Source organism: Pristis pectinata, chromosome 32 (genome assembly GCF_009764475.1).
Source record: "Pristis pectinata isolate sPriPec2 chromosome 32, sPriPec2.1.pri, whole genome shotgun sequence".
NCBI classification, from domain to species: domain Eukaryota; kingdom Metazoa; phylum Chordata; class Chondrichthyes; order Rhinopristiformes; family Pristidae; genus Pristis; species Pristis pectinata.
Window position 1 is genome coordinate 14,083,524 of NC_067436.1, and position 27,582 is coordinate 14,111,105.

At 45.1% G+C, this 27,582-nt stretch overlaps 1 protein-coding gene across 7 annotated transcripts in view; it reads left to right on the plus strand.

Moving 5' to 3' along the window:
- LOC127585350 (AT-rich interactive domain-containing protein 3B-like) overlaps positions 1-27,582 on the plus strand; it is a 203,318-nt gene that overhangs the window by 37,411 nt on the left and 138,325 nt on the right. For all 7 annotated transcript variants that reach the window (XM_052042751.1, XM_052042752.1, XM_052042750.1 and 4 more), the window contains one exon: positions 26,680-26,787. In XM_052042751.1, coding sequence (XP_051898711.1) covers positions 26,680-26,787 — 108 coding nt within the window. The remainder of the gene's footprint in view (positions 1-26,679; positions 26,788-27,582) is intronic.

A 27,582-nucleotide genomic window follows, 5' to 3' on the forward strand; every position in this document is an offset into this window, starting at 1 on the left:
CCATGTTCAGCCAGAGATGATCCATCTTGATTTCCTCTGAAGATCCACACCATCGCAGAACTCGGTCTGCTGCATATTGTCAAATGATTGTATCAAGAGCACCACCTACAGCAAGGGACCAACCAGCATCCCAGCTGTGGTACAGAAGACCTGTCCTCCAGAATCAGCCACACCTCTGGCCGAGCTGTCCAAGTCTAGCTCCATCACTGGTGTCTACCCAACAATGTGGAAAGTTGCCCAGAGATGTCCTGTTCACCAAGAAAAAGATATCCAGTCCAGCTAATTACCACCCAGTCTGTCTACTTTCCATCAGTAAGGTGATGGAAGGAGTTGTTCATGGTGCTGTCAGTTGGCACTTCCTTACCTAAACCTGCTTACTGCCCATTTTGGATTTTGCCAGGGCCATTCCACTCCAGACCTCATCAGTATTGGTACAAGCAAAGAACAAAGAGCTTCGTTCCAGAGGAGAAGTGGAAGTGAAAGCAGCATTGGAGATGCAAGAGACTGCAGATGCTGGAACCTGGAGCAACAAAGAAGCTGCTGGAGGAACTTGGTGGGTCGAGCAGCATCTGTGGGAGGAAAGGAATTGTCGACGTTTTGAGTCGAAGCCCTGCTGGAATTTTGACAGTTCCCCCCACCCCCCCACCACAGATGCTGCTCGACCCGCTGAGTTCCTCCAGCAGATTTTTTGTTGCTGAAAGCAGCGTTTGTCCGACTGTGCTGTCAAGGAACCCTGGTAAAATAAAAGTATGTGGGTGTTAAGGGGAAGCACTCCAGTGGCTGGAGTCTTATCTTGCATGTAGGCAGGTGGTTGTGTTTGCTTGAGGTCAATCATTGCAACCCAGAAATAACTGCAGCAGTGTCCTTGGCCCAACTTGTCTTCAACTGCTTCATCAATGACCTCCATTCCATGTCAAGAGGGGATGTTCGCTGATTATTGCACAAGGTTCAATTCCATTTGCAACTCCTCAGCAGGTGAAGTGGTCCATGCCTGGATTCAGCAACACCTAGACAGCACTTGGGCGTGGGTTGATAAATGACTAACAATATTTGTGCCTCAAAGTGCCAGTAATGGCCATCTCTAACAGTAAGTTTAATCACCAGCCAATGACATTGCCATCAATAACACTCCCACCATTAATATCCTGTAGGTTACACTTGACCACAATCTCAACTGGATCAGGCACATAAATATTGCAGCTATAAGAGCAGGTCAGAAGCTGGGTTTTGGGGATGAGTGACTCATCTGTTCATACCACAAGATGTTTCCACTGCAAATAAGATGCATCAGAAGTGTGACACTCTCCACTTGCCTGAATGAGTGTAGCTCCAACAGCACTCAAGAAACTGAACAGCATTATGAACAATGCAGTATGCTTGACTCGCACCTCAATCTACCCTTCTAAACGTTTCTTTCTTCTACCAGTGGCACACGGTGGCTGCAGTGTGTACCGTCTACAAAATGCACTTCAGTTACTCCAACAACAATTCCCATGACCTCTGTCACTAAGAAGGACCAGGGCAGCAGACACTTAGAAACGCAACTATCTCCAGGTTTCCCTTGAAGTTGCACACTTGGAAGTATCTTTCTGTTCCTTAATGGTTGCTTGGTCTAAATCCTGCAGCTCTGTCCTGCACGGCACCGTGGGAGTTCCCTCTTCAGCCGGAGAAGTGTGGCAGTTCGAGGAAGCAGCTTTCCACCAGTTCTTCATGGGAAACTGTGGCTGGGTAGTAAATGCTCACCTTGCAAGTGATGCCCAGAAAAAGTGAAATGATTATTCCAATTCTCATCTTGCATCTTGAGGTCCACATGCATTATGTTGACTTGCTCACTCACTGCATTCTGACATCCCTGCTGATGGAATTCGAATGCATTTGGATCTTGGGAGAGATTACTGAAGGGCAGGTTATGAAATGCAGATATTTGGGGAAACTGTGAAGTGAGGAGAGGGGCTGACAGGTTTGGAAAAGCAGCTCCATGGTTCCCAGTGAAGTGCCACCAATCGTGAGGGGGGTGAGGTACAAGAGGCATGAATTGTAATTCACCTAGTCTTTGATCAATTGTACATTCTTCCCCCTTGCCCACCCCACCTCCCTGCCTGATTAATAGCCCTTGTTTCCTTTTTGCTCCCAATTTCCTACCGGATGCAAAAATGGCATCAAGAAGATCTAGTGGGAGTTCCACCTTGTTGCAGGAGTTCGTGCAGTGGACTACTTGGTAAAAGTGGTGTGACCCATCAACCCACCAGCTTCCTCATCTCAATCCCTCCTATTAGCTGAGCTCACTGATCATGTCTTGTGTCTCTGGTGCATCTTGCATGCAACATGGTAGCCAGCCTGTGCACAGCAAGCTCCCACAAAGTGCAATGTAATTACGACCAAGTCATCTGTTTTAGTGATGAGAGTCAATGAAGGATACAGCATGGAAGCAGGTCCTTCAGCCCACTGAGTCCATGCTGACCATTAACCACCCCGTTCTTTTAAAAACACTTATCCTACCCCCCCCCCCCATTTTGTACTGTCATTACCTTCAACTCTTCCCCCACCCAACTACATGAAAGGGGCCAACTACAGTGGGCAATAAACCTGTCAACCCACACATCTTTGGGTTGTGGAAGGAAACAGGGAAAAATCCATGCGGTAAGAGGGAAAACAGGCAGACTCCACAAAGACAGCAGCAGAGGTCAGGATCGAACCTGGGTCGCTAAGCTGTGAAGCAGCATCATCACCACCACTCACTGTGCCACCCTGATGGATGAGGGATAAATATTGGCTTGAACACCTCTCTTGTTCTCCAAGTAATCTCTTTGTAGTTTGTGTAAATATCTACCTGAAAGGGGATTGGGAGCACTGGCTTAATATCTCATCTGAAGACGGTGTAGTACTCTACTGGAGCGTCAGCCTAGATTTTGGTGCTCAGACCTCTGGAATGGGACTTGACCCTTTTGACTCTAAAGCAATTGAACCACAGCTGACTCTAATCCCAAGCAGGAAGCCGAAATGATTCTTGGGGTGGGCGGTGGAACCAGAAGGGATGCTCCCTCATGATACAGGCAACTAATCGGTCAATAAGTCTTTTGTTTGATGGCATTCCCTAATCCGTACTGAAAAACAGGATTTGGTGGGCTCATCAACTATGGCGAGTCTTTTTCAGTTCAGTTGCCAGCTTGGTGTGTGTTGCTAATCCATTCAGGTTATAAAGTTTGGTGTTTGGAGCCACGTTAATGGAGAAAGTGGTGGGTGGCTGATTAAAATGGGATTGTGGGTGTTTGGAGATTCAGCTTCAGATTAGTTTATTTTTATACGCACCAGGGTGCAATGAAATTCCTTGCATGAAACTCAGAGTGAACAGTATACATGATGATAATAGATACAACAAATCAACGAGCTTCAAAACCTGGGCCTCTATCTCCCTCTGCAAATGGATCCTCAACTTCCTTAACGGGAGACCTCGGTCAGTACGGATTGGTAATAACATCTCCTCCTCGCTGACAATCAACACAGACGTACCTCAAGGATCCATGCTTAGCCTACTGCTCTAATCTCTCTACGCTCATGACTGTGTGGCTAGGCACAGCTCAAATGCCATCTATGAATTTGCCGCTGACACCACTGTTGTTGGCAGAACCTCGGATGGCGATGAGGAGGCGTACAGGAGTGAGAGATCGGCTGGTTGAGTGGTGTCGCAACAACAACGTCTCACCCAATGTCAGTAAGACCAAGGAATTGACTGTGGACTTCAGGAAGGGGAAGTTGGGAGAACATACACCAGTCCTCATTGAGGGGTCAGCAGTGGAAAGGGTGAGCAGCTTCAAGTTCCTGGGTGTCAACGTCTCCGAGGATCTATCTTGGGCCCAACACATTGATGCGATCACGAAGAAGGCACGCCAGCGGCTTTACTTCAGGAGTTTGAGGAGATTCAGTATGTCACCAAAGACTTGCAGATTTCAGCAGAGCATTCTGGAGAGCATTCTGACTGGTTGCATCACAGCATGGTATGGAGGTTCCAATGCACAGGATCGAAAGAGGCTGCAGAGGGTTGTAGACTCAGCCAGCTCCATCACGGACACAACCCTCCCCACCATCGAGGACATCTTCAAGAGGCAGTGCCTCAAGAAGGCGGCACCCATCTTTAAGGACCCTCACTGACTGGGACATGCCCTCTTCACATTACTACCGTTAGGGAGGAGGTACAAGAGCCTGAAGACCCACACTCAACATTTTTGGAACAGCTTCTTCCCCTCTGCCATCAGATGTCCATAAACCCATGAAAACTATCTCGTTATTCCTCTTTTGCACTATTTATTTATTTTTGCAACTGATAGTAATTTTTATGCCTTGCACTGTACTGCCTCTGCAAAACAACAAATTTCACCACATAAGGTCAGCGATAATAAACCTAATTCTGAATATGTGCAACAATCTGAGTGCAAAACAGCAAAATGGTGCAGAGTATTGCAAAGAATGAGGCCGTGCAAGAAGAAAAGCTAAAGTGACAATAACGGAAGAGGTCACACTAAGGGTTCAAAACATGGCAGCACCACTGGGAAGGGGATGTGAAAGAGGTGATAGGTTCTGGTCTGATAGAAGTGGGGAACTGATATTTGGTTTATTTTTGTCACATGTACCGAGATACAGTGAAAAGCTGTTGTTTCCGTGCCATCCAGACAGATCATTCCAAACGTAAATATATTGAGGTAGTACAAAAGGAAAGCAGTAATCAAATGCAGAATATAATGTTACAATTACACAGAGAGTGCAGTGCAGGCAGACAAATAAGGTGTAACATGAAGAGGTAGATTGAGAGATGAAGAGTTCATTTTTATTGTATGAGTGGTCTGTTCAAGAGTCTTATAACAGTGGGATAGAAGCTGTCCTTGAGCCTGGTGTTACGTGCTCTCAAGCTTTTATATCTTCTGCCCGATGGAAGGGGGGAGAAGAAAGAATGACTGGGGTGGGAGGAGTCATTGATTATGTTGGCTGTTTTCCCGAGGCAGCGAGAAGTGTAGACAGAGTCAATGGAGGGATGGTTGGCTTTCGCAATAGACTGGGCTGTGTCCACAACTCTGCAGTGTCTTTGAGTCTGGTCATTCGGGCTTTCAAGCTCCTATATCTTCTCCTGGAAGGTAGAAGAGAGAAAAGGGAACGGCCAGGGTGGCAGGTAGAAGGTTTCTGGGAAGGGGTAGTAGTGTGGGTGAGTTTTTATTTAATTTGTTAGAGGGAAAAATAACAGCTTTTTACTGTCACCTCTTAAGGACCCAGCACAATGTGGCGTTTATCCCCGACAATCTGGAGGCCTGCTGAGGGTCACCTTTTTAGTGATGATGGCATAAGGATTACATTAAAAACCAGCTGGTGGAGTGCTCTCAATCCTCACCACACTGCTGAAGCCATATACTTTATTGGATCTAACAGATGTTTGGCCTTCGCGTTTTAGTGCGATAATGCCATGGTAAACAAGGGAAGCTTTGACGTGAAACTACATTCAACAGCAAAGTAATTCCCATTGAGGTCCGAGTAATGTGCTTAATGGGATGTTACTGTAGGATCTCAGTGCTGGGGGGATTCACACTGGTGATTGATCCTTGGCTCCACTGGTCAAAGTGATGCCATCTCTCCCTCTCTCCTACATGCCTGTCCATTGACCCTATCAAAATCCTTATAGAAATCATTATAGCTCCCCCCAGAAAACAGCAGCTGTCTGATGGGAATAGTCTGTGGGAAAAATTGGAGAGGGAATGGGATTGCTCTTGGAGCCGGCATCAACTCGATCGGTGACATGGCCTGTAAGGAAGGACGGTAATATTTCAAACACAATATAGAATGCAATGGACCCTTCGGAAATGCCTGAAATATTTCGTTTCCTTATGTTATAGTGACAGCACTTTGAAATAATTCATTGTGTGGGAGGTATTTGAGGCATTTCTCAGAGATGCGATAAGGCGGTTAAAAACCCAGGACTTCCTTATGGCTGTGTGTCATCTTTCCATCTGTGCACCATCCCTTGCACAAGAGAGTGTCTCCTGGCTTTACGGGGTAGAGCAGAAACAGCAGCCGTCAATGGAAGCAAATCAACAGCAGTTGAGCTTGGAGGAAGGTTGTTCGTCCAGGGTGCAGGTCTGGCTGTTGTCACCTTCAAGGAATGATTAACTAACCATGTGAGAGAGCAAAGGTGTATGAGAAAGGATCGGGTAGAGCACGGGTGCTAGGCTGGACTGGTTGGGCAGAGTGGCCTGCCTCTCTGTCATTTTCCATATAAACAATTGTCAAATGCTTCAACGTATGCCCCATGGCCTGATTATTCAAATGTAGAAGGGATATTTGGGTGACGATTTCAACACACTTCTCCTCGCCATTTGCTTCTCTGTAGGTCACTCACAAGGTGGCTTGGTTTGGCGCAGTAGGCTGGAGGTACAATGGACTGAAAGAGGAGCCAATATTGATGGAGGTCTAACCAGTTTTGGGTTGGCCTCTCACTTGCCTTTAGCCTTCAGGTTGAGGCACTACTTCCCATCTAGATCTTCAAGCCAGACAGGTCATCACTCCTTTTCGCTCCCTGCAAACTTGGTTAGCCCCTTGACCCTTCGTCACACTGAGCCAGCCAAGCCAAGTTCCGCCAGTAACCGTGAGGCACACATAAACTGAACACCTGACCTGGAGCTCAGGTCCCCCCGTCTCCTTGGCCAATTCAACCAGCAACACTTCTGCTCAGTGCCCCTTGGAATCCATCTGCTGACAGCCGTTCAGTTGTAATGCACATATAGAAATGGGAGGGTTGATCAGCCAGGAGAGAGCATGTTGAAACCAGCAACAAATCCATGTGTAATATGAAAACACAACTGTTTTGGTGCAGGCAGATTCAACATTGGGTGGTGTGGTGTACACACCATATTTTTCATACTGCCCATAATGTATGTTCTACAATGTGCTCTGCAGTTGCTCATTAAGGCTGCTTTGTTAGTATCTCCCAAATCCACAAACTCTACAATTTACAAGGGTAATGGGTGAATGGGAGCATCATGACATTGAAAGTCGCCCTCCATGTCACACACCTTGCCGTTCCTTCATTATTGCTGGGTCTAAATGCTGGAACTCCCTAGTCTTTCTTCAGAAGGTCTGCAGCTGTTCATGAAGGTGGTCCACCACTACCACCACAAGAGACGGCAGGGGTGGCCAATAATTGACCTTGCCGTCGGCACCTATAATCCTGTCAATGAGTTGAAACTATGTTCTACTACTATTATACCCAAGGCCAGCAAACTATATATACAGTGTCATCAGAATTAGGAAGTAACCACCTGGTAAGACCAAGGAATTGATTGTGGACTTCAGGAAGGGGAAGTAGGGAGAACACACACCAGTCCTCATTGAGGGGTCAGCGGTGGAAAGGGTGAGCAGCTTCAAGTTCCTGGGCGTCAACATCTCAGAGGATCTGTCCTGGGCTCAACACATTGGTGCAATCATGAAGAAGGCACGCCAGCGGCTCTACTTCATTAGGAGTTTTGAGGAAATTTGGTACGTCGCCAAAGACTCTTACAAATTTCTACAGATGTACGGTGGAGAGCATTCTGACTGGTTGCATCACCACATGGTATGGAGGCTCCAATGTGCAGGATCAAAAGAGGCTGCAGAGGGTTGTAGACTCAGCCAGCACTATCACGGACACAACTCTCCCCACCATTGAGGATATCTTCAAGAGATGGTGCCTCAAGAAGGCAGCATCCATCATTAAAGACTCTCACCACCCAAGGACAATGCCCTCGTCATGTTACTATCATCGGGGAGGAGGTACAGGAGCCTGAAGACCCACACTCAATGATTCAGGAACAACTTCTACACTGCCATCAAATTTCTGAACAGTCCATGAACACTACCTTGTTATTACTCTTTTGCACTATTTATTTATTTTCGTAGCTTACAGTTATTTTTGTGTCTTTATGTCTTACACTGTACTGCTGCCACAAAACAACAAATTTCACGACATGTCAGTGATAATAAACCTGATTCTGATTCTGGACCACATGGATTTGCAGATTAACTCATCAACCATGCAGGGGAATCTTGTTTAATGACTGACAGCCACCAATTCAAAAGTGGATCCACTATGATAAAATGATACCATGGTTAAGAGTTTCGGATTGATCAAAAGTTATATAGACTCTACTTTGTTGCCTTCTGTATATGAAAGATTTAAGGGGTGATTTTAACTTTAAGTGGTAGAAGGAAAACTGGCCTATAAATTAGACCAGATTTAGTGTTGTTTATTGCAACACAACATGAATGAAAACTTACCTGCCATGGAGTGAAATGCAATAATGACCATTTTGCATCACTCCAGAAACTTGACCAGATACTCCCCTGGTCTGAGTCACACTTGTGTTTGGTGTCAGGCGAGCATCAACTTGCACTATTCCTTGTGCAAGGCTCCTTTTGGAGCATTGAAGAGGAAAAGTTAGACCATGCCAGGAGCAACAATTGGTGGGCACTCCCAAGCCCTCTAGGACTTGGCGCAGTGCCAGACTGAGACCCCACTAAAGCAAGTCTCATTAGTGCCATTTCTCATTTGGGTCTTCCCTGTTGGCCAAGGAATCCTGAACCCTGTGACCATCCACCAAGCCAGAACTGACCACATATCTGAAGTTTGGAAGTCTACCATGATGGCTGAGAGAGTTTATTCTAAGCCAAGTATCCGAGACACTAAATTTTCACATCACTGCTGAATCAGAGGGATTTCATTAGCGGGATGGGATGAATAACAAATGTCTATCAAGAATAATTGAATTTATTAGTTTTATTGAGCATTATGAACATTACCCTCTTGAGTTGCTCTTGTAATTTAATTTTTTTTATATTTATTTATTAACTCATTTCAAAATTGGTGGTTTGCAAATTTTTTTTAAGTTAAAACTGGAGTTTTATCTGTATTGAAGGTACAGATGTGAATATTTGACTTGAGGCATCACCACTGCCTCACTGGTCCCATTGTCAGCGGTCCTCTCCCTCCAGGTGAAGTGTTGCACTGTGCCTGCAGTTATGATGGTAGATGTCAACCGTATGATTTGATTTGAGGAAGAAAACAAACCTTTTCCTTCCTCCTGCACACGCTGTGTCCTGGCTGATGTCACCATTGCAACAAAATAATCAATTGGGCTTTAATTCCTGGTGAGATCCTGGTGTGCCACCAGATTCAGTATCATTGTGATTGAGGTCTTGTTTGGCATGTGCAAAATGTCTGAGAGTTAGGAAGGAGGCAGTAAAGTTAACACTGCAGGCTTTATGTTCACGCAGTTTCACTTTGTACCATAATTATGCTACTCATTTTGATGTTGGTTTGGGACAACATGACAAACTGTGTTTGGACATCCACTTCCCAGGAGCCTGGATGAGGAATTGCCACTTGGTTTACCAGGTGCCCTCTTTATATACTGTCAACAATGTTCACTAATGTGTGTGAAGGTTGGATTGGGAAAGAGATTCACTTCTATCTTTCTCAAATGCCACCTTTATTTTTCGGAGGAGACTTGTTGTCCTTTTTTGGGATTGGACGGCACAAGGATGGTGCTGCGGAACTCCCACGCGTGGCAGAGTGCTCTTTGTACGTCTAGTTCAATAAAATCTCTCCGTTTTCTTTTTCTAGTGGTTCTGAGCATGTTGCCTTCAACAGAAGGGGAAGCCGAAGCTGCCTTTCATTAGTAACGGCCATCTGATGTATCTCAGTGCAGAGATTGTAAACCCAATCTCTCCTTCACCGATATTTATAGAAAGCGCACCTAATTAAGCCGATTGACCTAAGATGGAAAGCATCTATTTCTAGTGTTGCTTTCATTACTTTACATGCCATTGAATATCATTAAACATTAAAGAGGTGTTGTCTCCATGGTAACGTCCTGCATGACACTCAGGCACCCAATGGTGGATGAAGCATTGACATGAGTTCTGTAAGCCTTCAAGTTAAAATTGCATGTTATGTCATTAAGAAAAGATGAATATTTGCAAAGAGACTTGTGCTTTAAGCACCTAAAATGCATTAAGAAGGAAACCTACACTTGACTTTGCAAAACATCATTTTATATTAAGTAGTAAAGTGGAAGTGATTAGTGCATCTGTCTTAAAATATTCCATTCCCAATTTGGCAGAGGAGTTAATCCTTCTGCTTTCTAAACAGTTTAAATTCTTTACTAAAATAATGGTCAAGCCAGCTATAAAAGGCTTATGTGGTCATGTTTCACTGTGCAAGTTTTTTTTCTTTCTTGCCTTCACCCTTCACTTGGGTCCTGCAGGGGATTCACACAGTAGCATGTGTTTAACTTACTGGATCCAGAAGCTATGACGGATGATGCAAAGTCAAATCCCACCACAGCAGCTGGAGAATTTAAATTAAGTTAACTAAGTAAATCTGGAATAAAAAGCTAGCTCCAGTGATGTTGAGCATTGTAAAATCCAATCTGGTTCACTTCAGGGAAGGAAATATGCCTTCTTCACCCAGTGTGGCCCACAGCAATGTAGCTGCCTCTTAACTGTCCACCCAGAATAAGTGCCAACAATTTGCATTTCTGGTGAATGAGTCGATAAGCTTTTCTCTCTATTATTTCTAGGCAGAAGCTTTTTATTTGTTAGCGGGAAGGAGACATTGCTGATAAGGCCAGCGTTTAAGGATAGCTTGCTGGGACACTTGGGAGTGTTTTGGTGAGTCTAGGATAAAGTGTAGGGCCAGGTCAATAGACTTCCCTTGAGAACATCGGTGAACCAGATGGGATTTTATGACAAAAAACATTTCCATCATCACTGTTCACTGATACCAGCTGTTCTATTTTAAATTCCAAAGTCATTTAACTATTTGGATTTAAATTCCTCTTGTGTCAGTCCGAAATTCAAAGCTGAGCTCTTGGCGGCCAATTGCACACCAAGCTGCTTCATGCGCGGCCAATCGCACGCCGAGCCGCGCCGTCGGTGGCCAATCGCATACTGAGCTGCGCCGTTGGTGGCCAATCGCATGCCAAGCCACTCCGTGGGCAGCCAATCGCATGCTGAGCCACGCCGTGGGCGGCCAATCACATGCTGAGCCGCGCCATAGGTGTCCAATTGCACACCGACCCGAGCCCTGGGCAGCCAATCTCTCACCAAACCAATCCCAAGGATTTATAATTTCATCCATACCTGACCCATACAATCTGGCTCCTTTGTGTCCAGGTTGGATACCAGGCTCTATCTCGCAAATCTGTGTTGATATTCGTAACCATTGAAATGAAGAGGAGAATGAATTTAGAGTACTGATCTTCTACTATTAGAGGTAGATGTTTGTCCTCTGGTTTGTACCTTCATGGAGTGACCCTAATAGAACTGAATTACACAAGTTCAGTGGGCATGCATTTAGCGTCTCCCTCAGACTATTGAACAGTTCCCTTATACAATGAGATGGACTATGACCTCACAACCTACCTTGCACCTTATTGCACTGCACTTTCTCTGTAACTGTGACACTTTACTCTGTACTGTTACTGTTCTTACCTGTACTACATCAATGCATTTTGTACTAACTCAATGTAACTGCACTGTGTAATGAATTGACCTGTACGATCGGTTTGTAAGACAAGCTTTTCACTGTACCTCAGTACAAGTGACAATAATAAACCAATACCAATACCAGAAATCCCAGTAATGTACTGACTGCATTTTTAAGTCGATGTCCTTAATGGGATATTTCAATCATTGGGCATGGACTTAAATCTCCGCTCTTGCCCTGGTCACCCCCCCCCCCCCCCCTTTCCTGCTCTCCACAATTTATGAGTGAACTGTTGGACTGTGAAGATGTTTTAAATAATTATTGATTGGATTTGGACGTTACTGGCAAAGTCAGAATCTTACTGCCTTTGAAACATGGAGGTAGACCAAGCAAGGAGGGCAGATGTCCTTCTGTGACAGACATTAGTGAATCAGGTCAGTTACACTGATAACAGAGTCCAGCTTGTAGATTGATCCAATTCAACAGCTGCCATAATGGGTTTCAAATGCAAGACATCATATTCATGGTTCAGGTCTGTGGATAACTACTAAACCAGCCAGTAAACTACCATGCCTTGTTGAAGCTGAGCCCAGTCCTTGGTCAGAGGTTCAGATGAGTTTTTAGCTCTTTCCTCCATAGAGGACTGTAGAATGAGAGGCAAGGAAAGGGTTACTAAACTAATTCAGTTGCAGCCCAGTCCTGGAAATCTTATATCTGGTAGCCATTCTTAGGAGTTAAATTGGACTTCCATTTGGCAGGGATTATTAATAGGTCATGTGGTAATTGTAGTTAGATAAAGCCTGACAAAAGGCTTCTGATTAGTATAAAAATTCTGGTGTTGAATTACATTTAACATGTCACCTACAAGAAGATGGAGACCAGTTGGAGATAATGGTCTCTAGCCTGAGATAATGACAAGAAGCCAAAGGATTAAAGATAGCCTTCTGAATAAACACAGCTGGTGCCTGCTACTGTCAAATGCCGCACCTCCTGATTTATTTAGTTTTAGAAGCTGCCCTTCTCCAAAGGTTGTTCGTAGTGTTGTGACAAAAGGCTCTTACAGTCTTTCCAAAGAGAATTAAGAGTTCGACTTTATGTAGTGCCTCTCAGTTGAGGGAATCTTTTAAATTTATTGTTCACATCAGCCTGAACAGATGCTGGATTTAGTGTTTTATCCGGGATTTATATAGAATTACACAGAATTTACAAAACAGGAACAAGATGCTTGGCTCAGCAAGGGCCAACACTGCTCCCTGTGTTGTAATCTCACTTCTGAGTCGGAAGGTTGTGGGTTTGTAGTGTCTGGAGGCACAGTAGTAGCACATTGGTTGTTAGTGGACCAGCAGCCAGAGGTCTGGTTTAATGATCTGACAACATGGGTTCAAATCCCACCAAGGCAGCTGGGGAATTTAAAATCAGTTAATTAAATAAATGTGTATCGGTGGTGGTCGCCATGCAACTGGAAGAGTGTTGTAAAATCTCATCCGGTTCAGTAACGTTTTCAGGGGACAAAACCTGCCAGCTGTTCACACCTGGTCTACGTGTGACTGCAAACCCACCCCATGGCCTTGAACCTTATGGAATAGAGACATAGAAGTAGGATTAAGTCGTTCGATCCTTCGAGTTTGCAATATGATAATGGTTCATCCAAATTCCAGATGTCTCCCTGCATCACCTTGCTTCAAAAACTACATTCAGCTCCTTCTTCAGTATGTTTAATGATTTTGCTTCTATTATTTTCTGAGAATACCACAGGTTACCACTTTCTGGGAAAATTTCTCCGCATCTCAATCTTGAATGGTTTACCCGTTATGCTTAGAATGTGACTCCGGTCCTGCATTTCCCTGCCATTGGGAACATCCTTCCTGCAGCTAATCTGTCCAATCCTGTTAGAATTTTGTATGAAATGGTCTTGCAAGCTACTGAGATATTTGGGAACGGTCACTACCTCTTGCCTAGCCAGCAATTCCCTTGTCCCACAAATGATTAACACAAAGTCCTACCCCGGGAGAGCACGAAAGTCCACTCTGATATTCTGGTTGAGTGCCAGAGGTGTTGTCTTTCAGATGAGATGTTACACTGAGGCCCAGCTGTCTTCATGGGTGCATGCTAAAGATCCCACCGTTACTTTAGAGAGAATCCTATGTTCTTTGGCGCTCAATATTTATTCTCCAATATTACTAAACTAGGTTAGTTAGTCATTAGTACTTGATTCTCAGTCAGAGCTTGCTGTGTGTAAGTTAGATCCTGCAGTTCAACATTACAACAGAGGCCATTCTTCAGAAAAATCTTTCACCGGCTGTAAAGGCTTTGGAACATCCTGAAAGGGATGTGGAAAGCGCAATGTAAATGCATTCTTGTTCCTTGCTGGTGTTTATGCTCCCTGAACTACCAGGTACCTACCTTCATTCCAACCCCACCAGCCTAACCTTCTCATCCCCCTCTCATAGTGTCTTCATTAACCTTCTCCTGTAGTGCAGTGCCAAAGGAACTCTGGAATGGCTAATGTTGTCTACAGTTGCTGGGGACATTTTTGTGTATTGCATGTTAGAGATTACATTTCATTTCTCCTTCTTCCCCCACCTCCCCTGGCCCCACTCCCACCTTGTTCCTTTAACATATGAACTTAGATACAGACAAGTGAGGAGCAGGAGTACACTCCCAGGTGCCTTGAGCCTGCCTCAGTATTTATTAGCTCATGGCTTATTTGATCGTTTCCTATGCATGGTAACCTTTCACCCCATTATCTATCTACCTGTCTTAAAAATATCCAGTACTTCCTTTGAGGAAGAGGGTTCCAAAGATTCACCAGCCTCAGAGAGAAACCTTTGCCCCATACCTATCTTAAGTTGGTGACCTCTTATTTTTAAACAGTGACCCTCCTGTCTCATTATGAAGTTGGGTCCCAGGGATTTTTCTGATCCAGAAACATTTTAGACTGCTTCAATACTCTTGCTATTAGACAGCCATTGGGGCAGTCATTGGGTTTGTGTGGAGCTGAGATTGTGATGTTTAGATATTAAGGGAATCAAAGGAATAGGGTATAGTGCAGATGTAGGAGATCGGCTACGATCTTGATGTCTGACAGAGCAGGCAGGATTGCCTACTCCTGCTCCTAACTCTTACACAATCTCAATCACATCTGATCAGGTGCTCTGGTTTCTTCCCGCATCCCAAAGACAAGCGCATTGGTAGGTCAATTGGCCACTTTAAATTACCTTGAGAGTAGTTGGATGGTAGAATCTGGGGAGAAGTTGATGGGAATGTGGAGAAAATAGGTTATAGGGAAAATTAATGGGGGTATAGGATTGCTCTGTGAGCTGGTATAGACTCAATAGCCTCCTCCTATGTCAAAGGAAATATTGATATTGTCCTCCACCAAAGCTAGCAGGAGACAGAGCAGAAGTGTGCAGCTGGCATTACAATAATTCTTCTGTCCAAAGCATCAGAGAATGGGCCACGGTCCATAGGAATCGTGTCCCAACATCGTGTGGTGTTGGGGAAAACAACTGAGGAATAGTTGATGAAAATAAAATGCATCCCATTGCCTCTTCTCCCCTCTCCCATTGGGCAGAAGATACAAAAGCCTGAGAGCACGAACCACCACGCTCAAGGACAGCTTCTAACACACTGTTATCGGACTCCTGAACGGACCTCTCATGCGCTAAAAGATGAACTCTTGATCTCCCAATCTACCTCATCGTGGCCCTTGCACTTTATTTGTCTACCTACAGTGCACTTTCTCTGTAACCGTAACACTCTATTCTGCATTCTGTTTTCTTTTTACTACCTTGATGTACTTATATATGGAATGATCTGTCTGGATAGCACGCAAAGAAAAACTTTCCACTGTATCTCGTACATGTGACAATAATAAACCAATACCATGTCTTTAGGTTCCAAGTACATACCCATAGATTTCCCTCCCTAAACCAGAGCAGTTTTAAGGCAAAGCCTACCTCCTTAAATAAAAGAGTCTGCTGTCATAGTGTCTTCTCCTTTGGCTCAGTGTTAACATTTACGTCAAGTGTCCTTTGTTGTGTAAATGCCATGTTGGAGTGCAAGGGTTAACAGATGTCTAATAATCCTAGTTGTTTCGGTTGGGTTTGCTGGGCGAACATTCTGCGATGTTTTCTGGGACAAAATAAGAAGAAAACTTCATATGTTCAATTCTGGCAAAGGCAGGCAAGGTTTTACATTTAACGATCGACAAAGCAGTCTTGAAAAAGACTCATCACTCAGGTCATGTCCTTGCCCACACTGTGGAAAGGTGAGGCAAGATGAAGCTGGCATTGCACAATAGAAGCCTCCCCCACCATAGATGGCGCCTTGATTACACCCAATCGTGGTAGAACGCTCAAACATCTGGAATTACGGCTGCGTCGCCCTCTGCATATTGAAGCTTTAAATATTAAGAAGCTGCTGATTGTCCACCCACCCCCTTTTCACATGTTCTCTGTCCTGCTGTTGGGTGTGTGAGGAATTGCCCTAGACTCACTTTGATCTTGCTGTTCAAAGTAGGTTGTTGATTTATACCCTTTTCCCCCCCCTCAAGCCTAGTAAAAGCTGCCTTTTTTCCCCCTGCTGTTGGATTTTAGACGTGTTTAAAACATCCAATCATAAATGGAGAAGCAAATCCAGGTGTGAATGATTTTGTGCATTTTTGTGTCGAGTTTTGTTTGGTGATGCTCCAGTGAAGAAGCTTAGAATGATTAACCTGTCAAATACAGGTCGTCCCCAGGTTAGAGCAGGGTTCCATATCGCTGGTCTCCCAAATGCTTGTTTGCATGTATGTGCTGTACTTAAGTCAGGCATCCGTAAATGGGGAGGAGCTGTAACTACAAAGATGGGTATAGATTGGAACTGTGCTCTTGCCTGTGAGTCAGAAGGTTGTGAGTTCAAGTTCCATTGGAAAGCTGAACTCACAACTCTTCGAAGACATGCCATTGTAGCACTGAGGGAATGCCATACTGTCAGGGATTCCACCTTTCAGGTATGACAAGTTGCCACCTGTCTCCTCATGGATAAGTATGAATTTTTTGGGACAAAGTTAGTAGAAAACTTCTTGCGTTCAGTTCTTACAAACACAGGCAAGTTTTCACTTCTAACAATCGATAACAGTGTCTCAATTTATGTCCTTTCCCTGGCACTTTATATGGTGTCCTGGCTACTGCCAGCAGCCAGTGCAGGTTATCTGATTATCACTTTGTTACTTGTGGGAGCTTGCTGTGCTCAAATTGGCTATTGTGTTCTCTAAATTTCAATAGTGGCGGCTCTTAAGATTTCATTGTAGCTGTGAAGTGCATCGTGAGGTGCAGAAGGTGCAGTGTGGAAACAAATTCTCTGTTGTAGCTGCTGGAAAGTTTCCCACTGGGAAATTTTGAACTGCTCACTGACTAAAGACCAGCTCCAATTTACGGACACCTCCGTTGAGAGCTAAGAACCAACAGTTGTAATGCTTGGCCTCATTTCATAGTGTTCTAGCTTCTGTCAGAAGCTTGCTGGATTCAGAAACTAGGTTGGGAAGTGCATCTTGGCAGTGGTTGTCACCTTTGCTTGGGGATGTTCCATCACTGTTTTGGTGGATCAAAGGCATTATCAAAAGGAGAGCAGAAAGTTCCCTGCTTCTTGGCCGACATTCCTCCCTCAATCAATGCCACCAAACACAGTGTCTGGCCTCTTACCTCACTGCTGATAGTGGGATCTTGCTCTACGCAAAAAGAAAAGCTGCTTTCTCTACATAGAAGTATGTCTGAACCACTTGGAAGCATTTCTAAAACAATTATGGTGAATGCCGGAGTTTTGAAATGTTGAGCAGCTGGATAAATGAGAGGCAGAAAGGAACAGAAGGATACGGTGTCAAGGTGGGGTGAAGAGAAGCTCCTGCGGAGCGTGGGCACCATCACTGACTCTTGGGCTGCGTGCCCTGTTTTTGTGCTGTCAATCCTGTTGAGTAGTGAGGTTCTTAAAGTCACTATGAATGCGACTAAAAGATGACCTGTAAATTTGAATTCCTAAAATATTTGCAAACTTAAAGTCTTCCTTGCAACTGAAGAAACTCCAATGGCAATATTTAAAAATGAAGTGCTTAAAAATATAGAACCATAGAACAGTACAGCACAATACAGGCCCTTCGGCCCACCATGTTGTGCCGACCTTTAAACCACACCTAAGACTATCTAACCCCTTCCTCCCACATATCCCCCTATTTTAAATTCCTCCATATGCTTATCTAACAATCTCTTGAACTTGACCAACGTATCAGCCTCCACCACCACCCCAGGCAGTGCATTCCATGCACCAACCACTCTCTGCGTGAAAAACCTCCCTCTGATATCTCCCTTGAACTTCCCACCCATTACTTTAAACCCGTATGTCCCAGGTTGCATGCTTTCTGACCAAGGATTTCAGGTCTGGTGCTTGACACTATTTATCTTGTTGGTTCTTTCCAAATGACATCCTGTGATTAATGCCAAACATACCTGGACTTGCACTTTCCTTTCTTCCTCTGCTATGTTACATCGTTGGTGAAATTTTGCAGGACTTGATCAACAATGTTTAGTTAACCAGCCAACAAATTTGCATCTAAGCAGGGCTGGTGTGTAAAGTGGAACTGTCATTGCATGGACCAACACAGACAAACCTGTGCTCTATAGGAACAGAAGTGGATTACTGAACTTCTCTCGCTTGCTCTGCTATTCAGCGAGTCAATGGTTGATATCGAACCTAGTTCTTTGTCCCATATCCTTTATACATTTTGGTTATTGAAAATCCATCAATCTGAGATTTAAAATTCACCTGGCATTAATTTCTATTCTCAGAAAAGTTACAAACTTCCTATGTCTTTTTTGTGTGTAGAAAGTATTTCACTCCTGAAAGACCTGCCTCTGGTTCTTTTGACTATGACCCCAAGTCTTAGACTCCATGCTTAGTAAAAAAAAGTGCTATGCCACCAAATCCTCAATTTCATAATTCCCCACCATTAATTATAGTTTGCGTAATAGTTAACCCTCCAAGTCTGGAATATCCTTAGGTCTGTATCACAATCTCTCCAGGGCTGTATATGTCCTGGCCATGGATAGAAGGCTGGAAAAGATGTTACAACAACGCAAGCCCTGGCGAGACCTCACCTGGAGCAGTTCTGGGCACCATACTGCCTCAATGCACTCTGTACTAACTCAATGTAACTGCACTGTGTAATGAGTTGACCTGTATGATCAGTATGCAAGACAAGTTTTTCACTGTACCTCGGTACAAGTGACAATAATAAACCAACACCAATACTCCCACTGATGAGGGTGCAAACCAAGTCAGTTTCCAAGGAATGGGGATTGGTTTAAATGCTTGTTTGAATTTGGCTGAGCTGTGAACTCTAACCCTTGCAGAATCCCAGAGAATTGTGCTGGAGACGGGGTTGAGCTCGGCTTGGTTGGGAGAAACTAAATTGCTGATGACTCCACGGCGCTGAGGGAGTGCAGCTTCTTCAGGAGTGCACACAAGCAGATTGGGTGATAAATGCTCAGGTGATCCCACATGAGGTTGTATTATAGAGTCAGGAAGAGGTACATGACAGAAACAGGTTCCTCAACCCACCCGTCAGGTACCCGTTTACACTCATCCCAACCCTTACCCATTTTATTCTCCCCACATTCCCATCAACTCCCCCCAGATTCTTCCACTCACCTACACAATTTGCAGTGGTCAATTAACCTACCAACCTCCACTTATCTGGAATGGACAGCTCTGTCCTCCCCTCCACTGGCTCCGTCTACACTTCTCGCTGTCTCGGGAAAGCAGCCAGTGTAATCAAAGACCCCTTCCATCGGGCAAAAGATAAAAAAAAGCTTGAAAATGCACACCATCAGGCTCAAGGACAACTTCTATCCGTTGTTATAAGACTCTTGAATGGACATCTTGTACGATAAAGATGAACTCTTGATCTCTCAATCTACTTCATTGTGCTCCTTTGCACCTTATTTGTCTACCTGCACTGCATTTTCTCTGTAACTATAACACTATATTCTGCATTCTGTTATACAGTCATACAGCACGGAAACAGGCCCTTCAGCCCAACTGGTCCATGCTGACCAAGATTCCCGTCTAAGCTAGTCCCATTTGCCTGCATTTAGTCCATATCCTTCTGAACCTTTCCTATCTGTGTACCTGTCCAAGTATCTTTTAAATGTTGTTAATGTACCTGCCTCAGTGACTTCCTCTGACAACTCATGCCATATATTGACCACTGTCTGGGTGAAAAAGTTGCCCCTCAGGTTCCTATTAAATCTCTCTCCTCTCGCCTATACCCTCTAGTTCTCTTTTCCCTAACCCTGGGAAAAAGACTGTGTGCATTCACCCTCATACTGTTATACACCTCTATGAGATCGCCCCTCATTCTCCTACACGCCAGTAAAGGTCTCAACTTACTCAACCTTTCTCCATAACTCAGACCCTTGAGACCTGGCAACATCGTCGTAAATTTCTTCTGCACTCTTTCCAACTTAATCACACCTTTCCCATAGCAGGGTGACCAGAACAGAACACGATATCCCAAATGCAGCCAGTCTTGTACAACTGCAGCATAACATCTCAGCTTCTACATTTAATGTCCTGACTGAAGCCTCCTTCACGACCCTGTCTACCTGCGACGCCACTTTCAGAGAACCGTGTACTTGTACTCCTCGATCCCTCTGTTCTACAACACTTCCCAGGGCCCTACCATGTTATTGCTTTTCCCTTTGTACTACCTCAATGTACTTGTGTATGGAATGATCTGTCTGGATTACATGCAAACAAATGTTTTTCACCGTATCTCGGTACATGTGACAATAATAAACTAATTACCAATGGGGGGAGGAAACCAGAGCACATGGAGGAAACAGGGAGAATGTACAAATTCCACATAGCCTCAGAGGACAGGATTGAACCTGGGTTTCTGAAGCTGTGAGGCATCAGTTGTACTTGCTGTGCCACTGTTCCACATTGGTGTGTCTTAGCCAACGGTCTTCTGTCAGGCAGCATCATCAAAATAATAATTGTCTGTCCGTTTTGCTGCTCTCTGCGGTCTGTTCTCATCAGATTGGCTGTTGTATCTCATATGAAAATGACCAAACTTCCAAAGTACATTGGAGACACAAGAGACGGCAGATGCTGGAACCTGGAGCAACACACAAAGGGCTGGAGGAACTCAGCAGGTCAGGCAGCATATATGGAGGGAAATGGACCGTCGACGTTTTGGGTCGAGACCCTTCTTCTGGATTGGTCTGGACCCTTCAAACTGGAGCAGTTCAGAGGAAGGGTCTTAAGCTGAAATATTGACTGTCTCTTTCCCTCCATAGATGCTGCCTGACCTGCTGAGTTCCTCAGTACTTTGTGTGTTGTTCCAAAGTATGACATTGGCTTGAAAGTTTGTTTTAAAATAAATGCTATGTGAATGCAGTTCTTTGTTCTTGTATTCCTGTCCTCCCCGCTGCTAGAGTACTGTTACAAGGAGAAATACCTCCAGATACCTTGCCACTTTGTTACATGGCAGTCCGACATGATGAGGTCTAAGCATGGCCTGGCCAGTAGTTTTCTCTGCTCCTTGAACCAGGAGGGCATTTGTAAGCCCCCACACCACCACCCCAGGGGCAGAGGACCAACATCATCAGGAGAACCGTCCTCAACTCAGCTGAGGGAGCAGGGACTGTCCCTTTAAGTCAGGAGCATTTCCTGGGGGAGTGGTACGTCGTTAACACCCCCCCCCCCCCCCCCGCTTTCAGTTGCCGTTGAGTTTACTGTTCAGAGGTGTGCAGCCAAACAACTGGTCTGGAATGTTGTCCCTTCCTGCCTGACCCACAAGGGTCACAGCCTGTTTTGCATCAGTAAGCTTTGGGCTCTTGGTTTCTGCTGCTCCTTTTTTTTTACACAGTCTGTTTAACAAGGAACTGCAGTAAAAGGCCGAGCCCAGGATCGGAATGGGGAGAGGGTTAAGCACCAGCAGATGGGGAGGTTTCCAGCACAAGATTCTTTGGAGTTATTTCCACTGACTGGTGTGGCCAACTTTAAGTAGTTGGTAGTAATAATAGTGATTCAAGTACCGTGTAGCTTGGCCAAGGAAGGGGCCTGTGGCTCCAGACTCCTGGAAGATTTCTCTGAGCATCAGACTCCTCCCGAGTTCCGATTTCACGGGAAGTCTGCCCACCTTCCCGCCCCCTGGACTTTGCCTGGAATCCTGTCCCCCCACCGCCCCTCCACCCGCCCTACCCTCTCGCTAAACCTCCCCTCCTCCTCTGTGCTCTGTCCCTTCTATCTGTCAGCTGCCTCGCGCCTGCCCCCAGTGCATCCAAGGTCGTCTGCCTCACCCCCTCATCCCTGCCCTCAGAAAGCCGATCCATCCTCAGATCTGCTTCCCCCAACCCCCCCCCCCCCCCCGCCGCTCTGTCCCAACCCCCTGGGCTGTCTCTCCTACCCTCACCCGCGGAAAGCACCCCCCCCCCCCATGACTTTGCCCCTTCATTCCCCTCCCCACTCTTAACTCTGCCCTTGGGCTCTTGTCTCCCCCACCTCCAGACTCTTCGCCCTCCTCACCCCCTCCTTGAAATTCCTGCCCCTCAATCCCAACTCTATCCCCTTATCCTGACCCCCACCCTCTGAAAGAGCTCCACCCTCGGACTCTTTCCCTCCCCCCCCCCCCCCCCAAACCTTGGGACTCTCTGCCCTGCTCCTCACCTCCACACTCGCTCTGCATCCCCTCTCCTCCCTTTCCTCTCCCTCACCCCTGCTCCCACCACCTGCCGTCACCCTTGTTTACTGTGTTTGGTCTGGGAACTCCTCGCTTCATTCTAACTCAACTTTATTTTTAAGCAATGCAAATTTAAAAAGAAAATGTAGCTTCTGCTAATTAAAGGCTGCCAGCAAAAATAGAACGATAGGGCACAATTTTCTTCCACGTTTAACTCAGCCACAATAACATCTCTGTCTCTGAAGGGCTGGTCACCCATTCCTTATCTCCTGGTTGTCGATCTCGGACTGCTGAACCTATCTGGTTTGGCCGGGAGTCGTGACACAGCATGAAAACAGGCCCTTCGGCCCAACTTGTCCATGCTGACCAAAGTGCCCATGTGTGGCCAATATCCCTGTGAACCCCTCTTGTCCATGTACTTATCCAAACGTCTTTCAAAGGGAGGTTTATATGTGTTGTTAGTGGACATTACTACTCTGCCTTCCACCCTCACTCCTAGCCAGTTGAGCTCTGTAACACCATGCAGTTACCAGCATAACTTGCTTCTTTGATCAACCTCTGGTTGTTCTCCCAAAGATTCCAGCTGCAGAGGAGCCAGCTGTTGGCCACCCTGCACCCAAGGGTGGGGCGTTTCTCTCTGCCCTCTCACTGGTCATCAGTGAAAGAATTGTGACTTCAAAAGGCTTTGGCCGTTGCTGTCTCATGTGTATTTTTCCCATCCTCCTGCTCCGATCCTCTTGTCCCTTTCCTTGCTCCATCTCTGACGTACATTTTTCAAAACAAGAACATTGCACATTTCATAGCTGGCAGCTCTACAAGATTTTAAACAGAAGACACTGCACCCTGGCTTTTCCAGTGATTCCCAAACTGGTCTCCTCTCTGCCTTTCGTAGAGCATGAGCTCATCTAAGCTCTCCGTCCCATACCCTGACATGCATCACCCCTGTCAGCCAGCACCCTGTTCACTCCGAATTGGTCACGGTTTCAATTTAAAATTCTCAGCCTCTTGTTGACTGATCCGTCCGCAAACTCAGTGCTTCCCATTGCTGGAACCTGCACTAGCTCACAAGCTCCACTGCTGCGGCTACTCTGCCCATATTGACACCATGAGCATTCCCAAGACAGACCATTGGGAGCATGCCTTCAGCTGCCAAGACTCTCACTCTCTACCAGTCTCGAGTTGCTCCTCTCTCTTTCTCTCTCTCTCTCTTTCTCTCTTTCTCTGTCTTTTTCTCTCTCTTTCTTTCTCTCCCTCTTTATCTCTCTCTCTCTTTTTCTCTTTATCTCTCTCTCCTCTCTTTCTCTACCTCTCTCTCTCTTCTCTCTTTTTCTTTTTCTTTCTCTCTTTTTCTCTTTTCTCTCTTTTTCTCTTTTCTCTCTTTCTTTTTCTATCTTTCTTTTTTCTCATGTGCTCTCTCCTGCCACTCCCTCCAAGCTGCTCACCCTCATCTGTCCCACTCCTCTCTGATGTTCTCCCTTTTCCCTCTCTGACACTCCCACTCTCACCCTTCTCACTGACCCTCTCTAACACCTGCTTCCCCACCCTCCCTCACTGGCACTCTCTCTATGTTCAATGTTCTTCTCAGAACCTCCTCTGGTGGGCTGTTCCCCAATGTTGTTTTGGTAAATTCCCCTTTGCAGAACCTTGCAACATGGGAGTTGCTGTATCAGTGCAAGTTATTGTTGTGGCCTGCAGTGTAGGGTAGGCTTGGATCAAGTTCTGTGCCCCAGCCATTTCAGATCAGAGTAGCTTGAACCTGAAGTGGCTGGAATATAAAGGTGATGGTAATTTCACTTGTGTCGCTAGGACCATTGCATTCAGGGGTGTTTTCAAGGTTACAAAGATTTGTGTTGATTTGTTTTTGGGACAAGTCATTCAAAGTTGCAGTTTTTGGCTTTTGCTGAGCCTTCTTCAGACCGTGGCAGTCTTATTTTGTATTGAAGTTGGCCTTTCATGCAATATTTGAAGAACTAGTTAACGAGAGTTTCCCTTGAGCGCGAGAGGTGGATTGAGTGTTACTTGAGTGAATCTCTGTCTGTGTAGTTGCTTGGGAATGCCCTGAGACTGTTGCTATATAAACGTAACATGCTTTGTTCAAATGCTTTTTTAAACACAAGGAAACTCAGAGTATAAATGAAAGAAAGAAAACTTCATTAAAAACAAATGTTGAAATATTACGTTTAAGAAGTGTCTGAACAGTTGCATGTTGAGCTGTTGGTCCACAAGCTTTGGAGCTGGGAGTAAGAATTAATTGGACAGGTTTTTCAGCTGACATGGACAATGACAACATTTAAAATACATCTGGATAAGTACATGGATAGGAAAGGTTTAGAGGAAGATGGGCCAAATGTGGACAAATGGAACCTTGGTTAGCATGGATGAGTTGGGCCAAAGGGCCTGTTTCCGTGCTGTATTACCCTTTGAAGGTTGACAAGTGGGACGTTTGTTCCTTCCCAGTTCACAGCCAAAAACACAAGACGTGTCTTCAGCATTGACTTTGGTTCAATGTGGCTGGTTTTTATTGCAAAATACCAAGCAAGGCCTGTCTGTGGCAAGATTTAATGTTGCCTTAATTTCTCAGAGCTCCAAGTTTATTTGTAAGGCTTCCTCCCCCAGTGGCTTTTAACTGGAGTGGGGAAGCTACATTTATTTAATTACTATAATGTGAGTTGGGAAAGGAGGCAGGGCAGAACCGTAATTGCTTGAAGCAGTTAACCTAAAATGAGATATCAAGGCTGGGGGCAATATGCAATTACCAGTAGCCAACTCATAACAGATGTGCCAGAAAACTGAATAGCATTCCCGTTGGAGCCATACTGAACTAGTGCCTATAAATGCACTTCCCTTGGATTAATAGGTATAACTCGCAGGGCACGAGGCCTCAGTTGGAATCCAGGATTCTGAAGAGTTTCCACTGGCTCAGTATCTCATTCAGGGTTGGCTTCATTTTCTACTGATTAAAATAAGACCATAAGATATAGGAGCAGAATTAGGCCATTCGGCCCATCGAGTCTGCTCTGCCATTCAATCATGGCTGATTTTTTTCAACCCCATTCTCCCGTCTTCTCCCCATAACCCTTAACTCCCTTACCAGTCAAGGACCTATCGATCTCTGCCTTAAATACACCCAGTGACTTGGCCTCCACAGCCCTCTGTGGCAACAAATTCCACAGATTCACCACCCTCTGGCTGAAGAATTTCCTCCTCATCTCAGTTTTAAAGGGATGTCCCTTCATTCTGAGGCTGTGCCCTTGGATCCTGGACTCTCTTTTTGATGGAAACATCGTCTCCACATCCACTCTATCCGGGTGTTTCAGTATCTGGTAGGTTTCAATGAGATCCTTCTGAACTCCATCGAGTACAGGCCCAGGGGCATCAAATGCTCCTCGTTAGTTCAGCCTTTCATTCCTGGGATCATTCTTGTGAACTTCCTCTGGACCCTCTCCAGGGCCAGTACATCTTTCCTTAAATACAGGGCCCAAAATTTCTCACAATATTCCAAATGTGGTCTGACCAACACCTTATAAAGCCTCAGCAGTACATCCTTGCTTTTATGTTCTAGTCTGTTATGTAGGTACAGTTTAGTCAGGCAAGAGGAGGGCAGTGTGCCACAGATGGTTGTTTCTACCGAGGCAGGCTGGACTCCATTGACTCCCCTTTGAACTCAGCACAAGACAGAGGAGAAAGGCATGTGGAAAGTAATTGGAGGAAAGCATCATGGATTAGGCAGTGAGCCAAACGATAATCTTGTATGGATGCTCAGTACCTATGAACTGAAAAGGATGTGGTTTTGCACCCACAGTTTCCCACACTGAACCACTTGTCTTAGAAAGGCGATACTAGGAGCCAATCAGAGATGGGAGCTTTGAAATGCGCAGAGTAACCAGGAGGCCAGTTGCAGGCTGGTATTTATTGAGGCCTCCAAGGACGCACATAGCCTGAATTTCTGCCTGTAATGAGGTGGTGGCTTTCCCCTAGTGTAGGTTTGGATGGTTTCTTGGCATTCAAGTGAAAACCAATACCTCAAGTGGGGTTTGTAAAATTATATTTGCTACTTCCTTTCTTGTATACAGAGAGAAGTTTTTAATGAATTTTAATCTTTGCAAATATATGAAAGAATCAAGAACTTGCATTCCTGTCACACCTTTTCAATGTCTCAAGATATCTCAATATAACCAACCAAAGGCTCTTGAAGTATGACTACTGTAATAACAGAGTGAAATCTATAACTCTGTATCTAGCCAGTTCTGCTTTATAACTTACAAAACTTTGTTAATACAGATGGAACTCCAAATTGGGAGAAAAATAACATGATTGATTATCTATATAAGAAATACACAGAGTATAACCTGGTGTCATTTTTTTTGTGTGTGTGCCTTATGATTGGAATAATATGGTATCCTGTGTGTTGAATCTAGATTTTCTGATTGGACAAACAAAATCTTTTTCTCCCCAGATGCAACCTTCTGATTGGATGGCAAATGACCAATCAGAGTCAGGGGGAAAAAACTCTTTCCGAACAGCCAATGTGACAGTTCCCCACATTCCTGGCACTATTAAGCAGGTAAGCCCCTACTTCATTCACAGTCCAGTAGTTTCAGTTATACCCAACTCTGACTTTCTCTGCTGCTCTGTGCTCTCATCCCAGCCCTTCATATTTCTGGCAACAGCCCACCCCATCATTGTGCTCCGTTGTTGGAAGTTACGGTAAACCCCAGCCCTGGAATAAACTTATTCCATTGGGGTCAGAAACAGAATAAGGAAGAATAGTCTATGAAATGGAGGCTAAGGAACAGTGTTTTCACAGTGTGGCAGTGGGTAGAGCCATGTGCTCCCAACTCCAGTGACCTGGGTTCAATCCTGGCCTCTGGTGCTGTCTGTATGGAGTTTGGAGCAACTGCAAAGATTTCTCCTGGGTGCTGTAGTTTCTTCCCATGTCCCAACAATGTGCCAGTTAGTGTGCTAATTGGTTACTGTAAATTTTAATTATCCTATGAGTCATAGAGCACTACAGCACAGAAACAGACCCTTCAGCTCATCTAGTCCATGCCGGCCTAGTTTTCTGGCTAGTCCCACCTACCTGCACCCGGACCATAGCCCTCTATACTTCCCTCATTCATGTACCTATCTAACCTTTTCGTAAATGTTATAATTAAATCCGCATCCACCACTTCTACTGGCAGCTCATTCCACACTCGCACCACACTCTGAGTGAAGTAGTTCTGCCTCAGATTCCCCTTAAATATTTCACCTTTCACCCTAAACCTATGATCTCTAGTTCTAGTCTCACCCAACCTGAAGGGAAAAAACCTGCATGCATTCACCCTATCTATACCCCTCATGTTTTTGTCTACTTCTA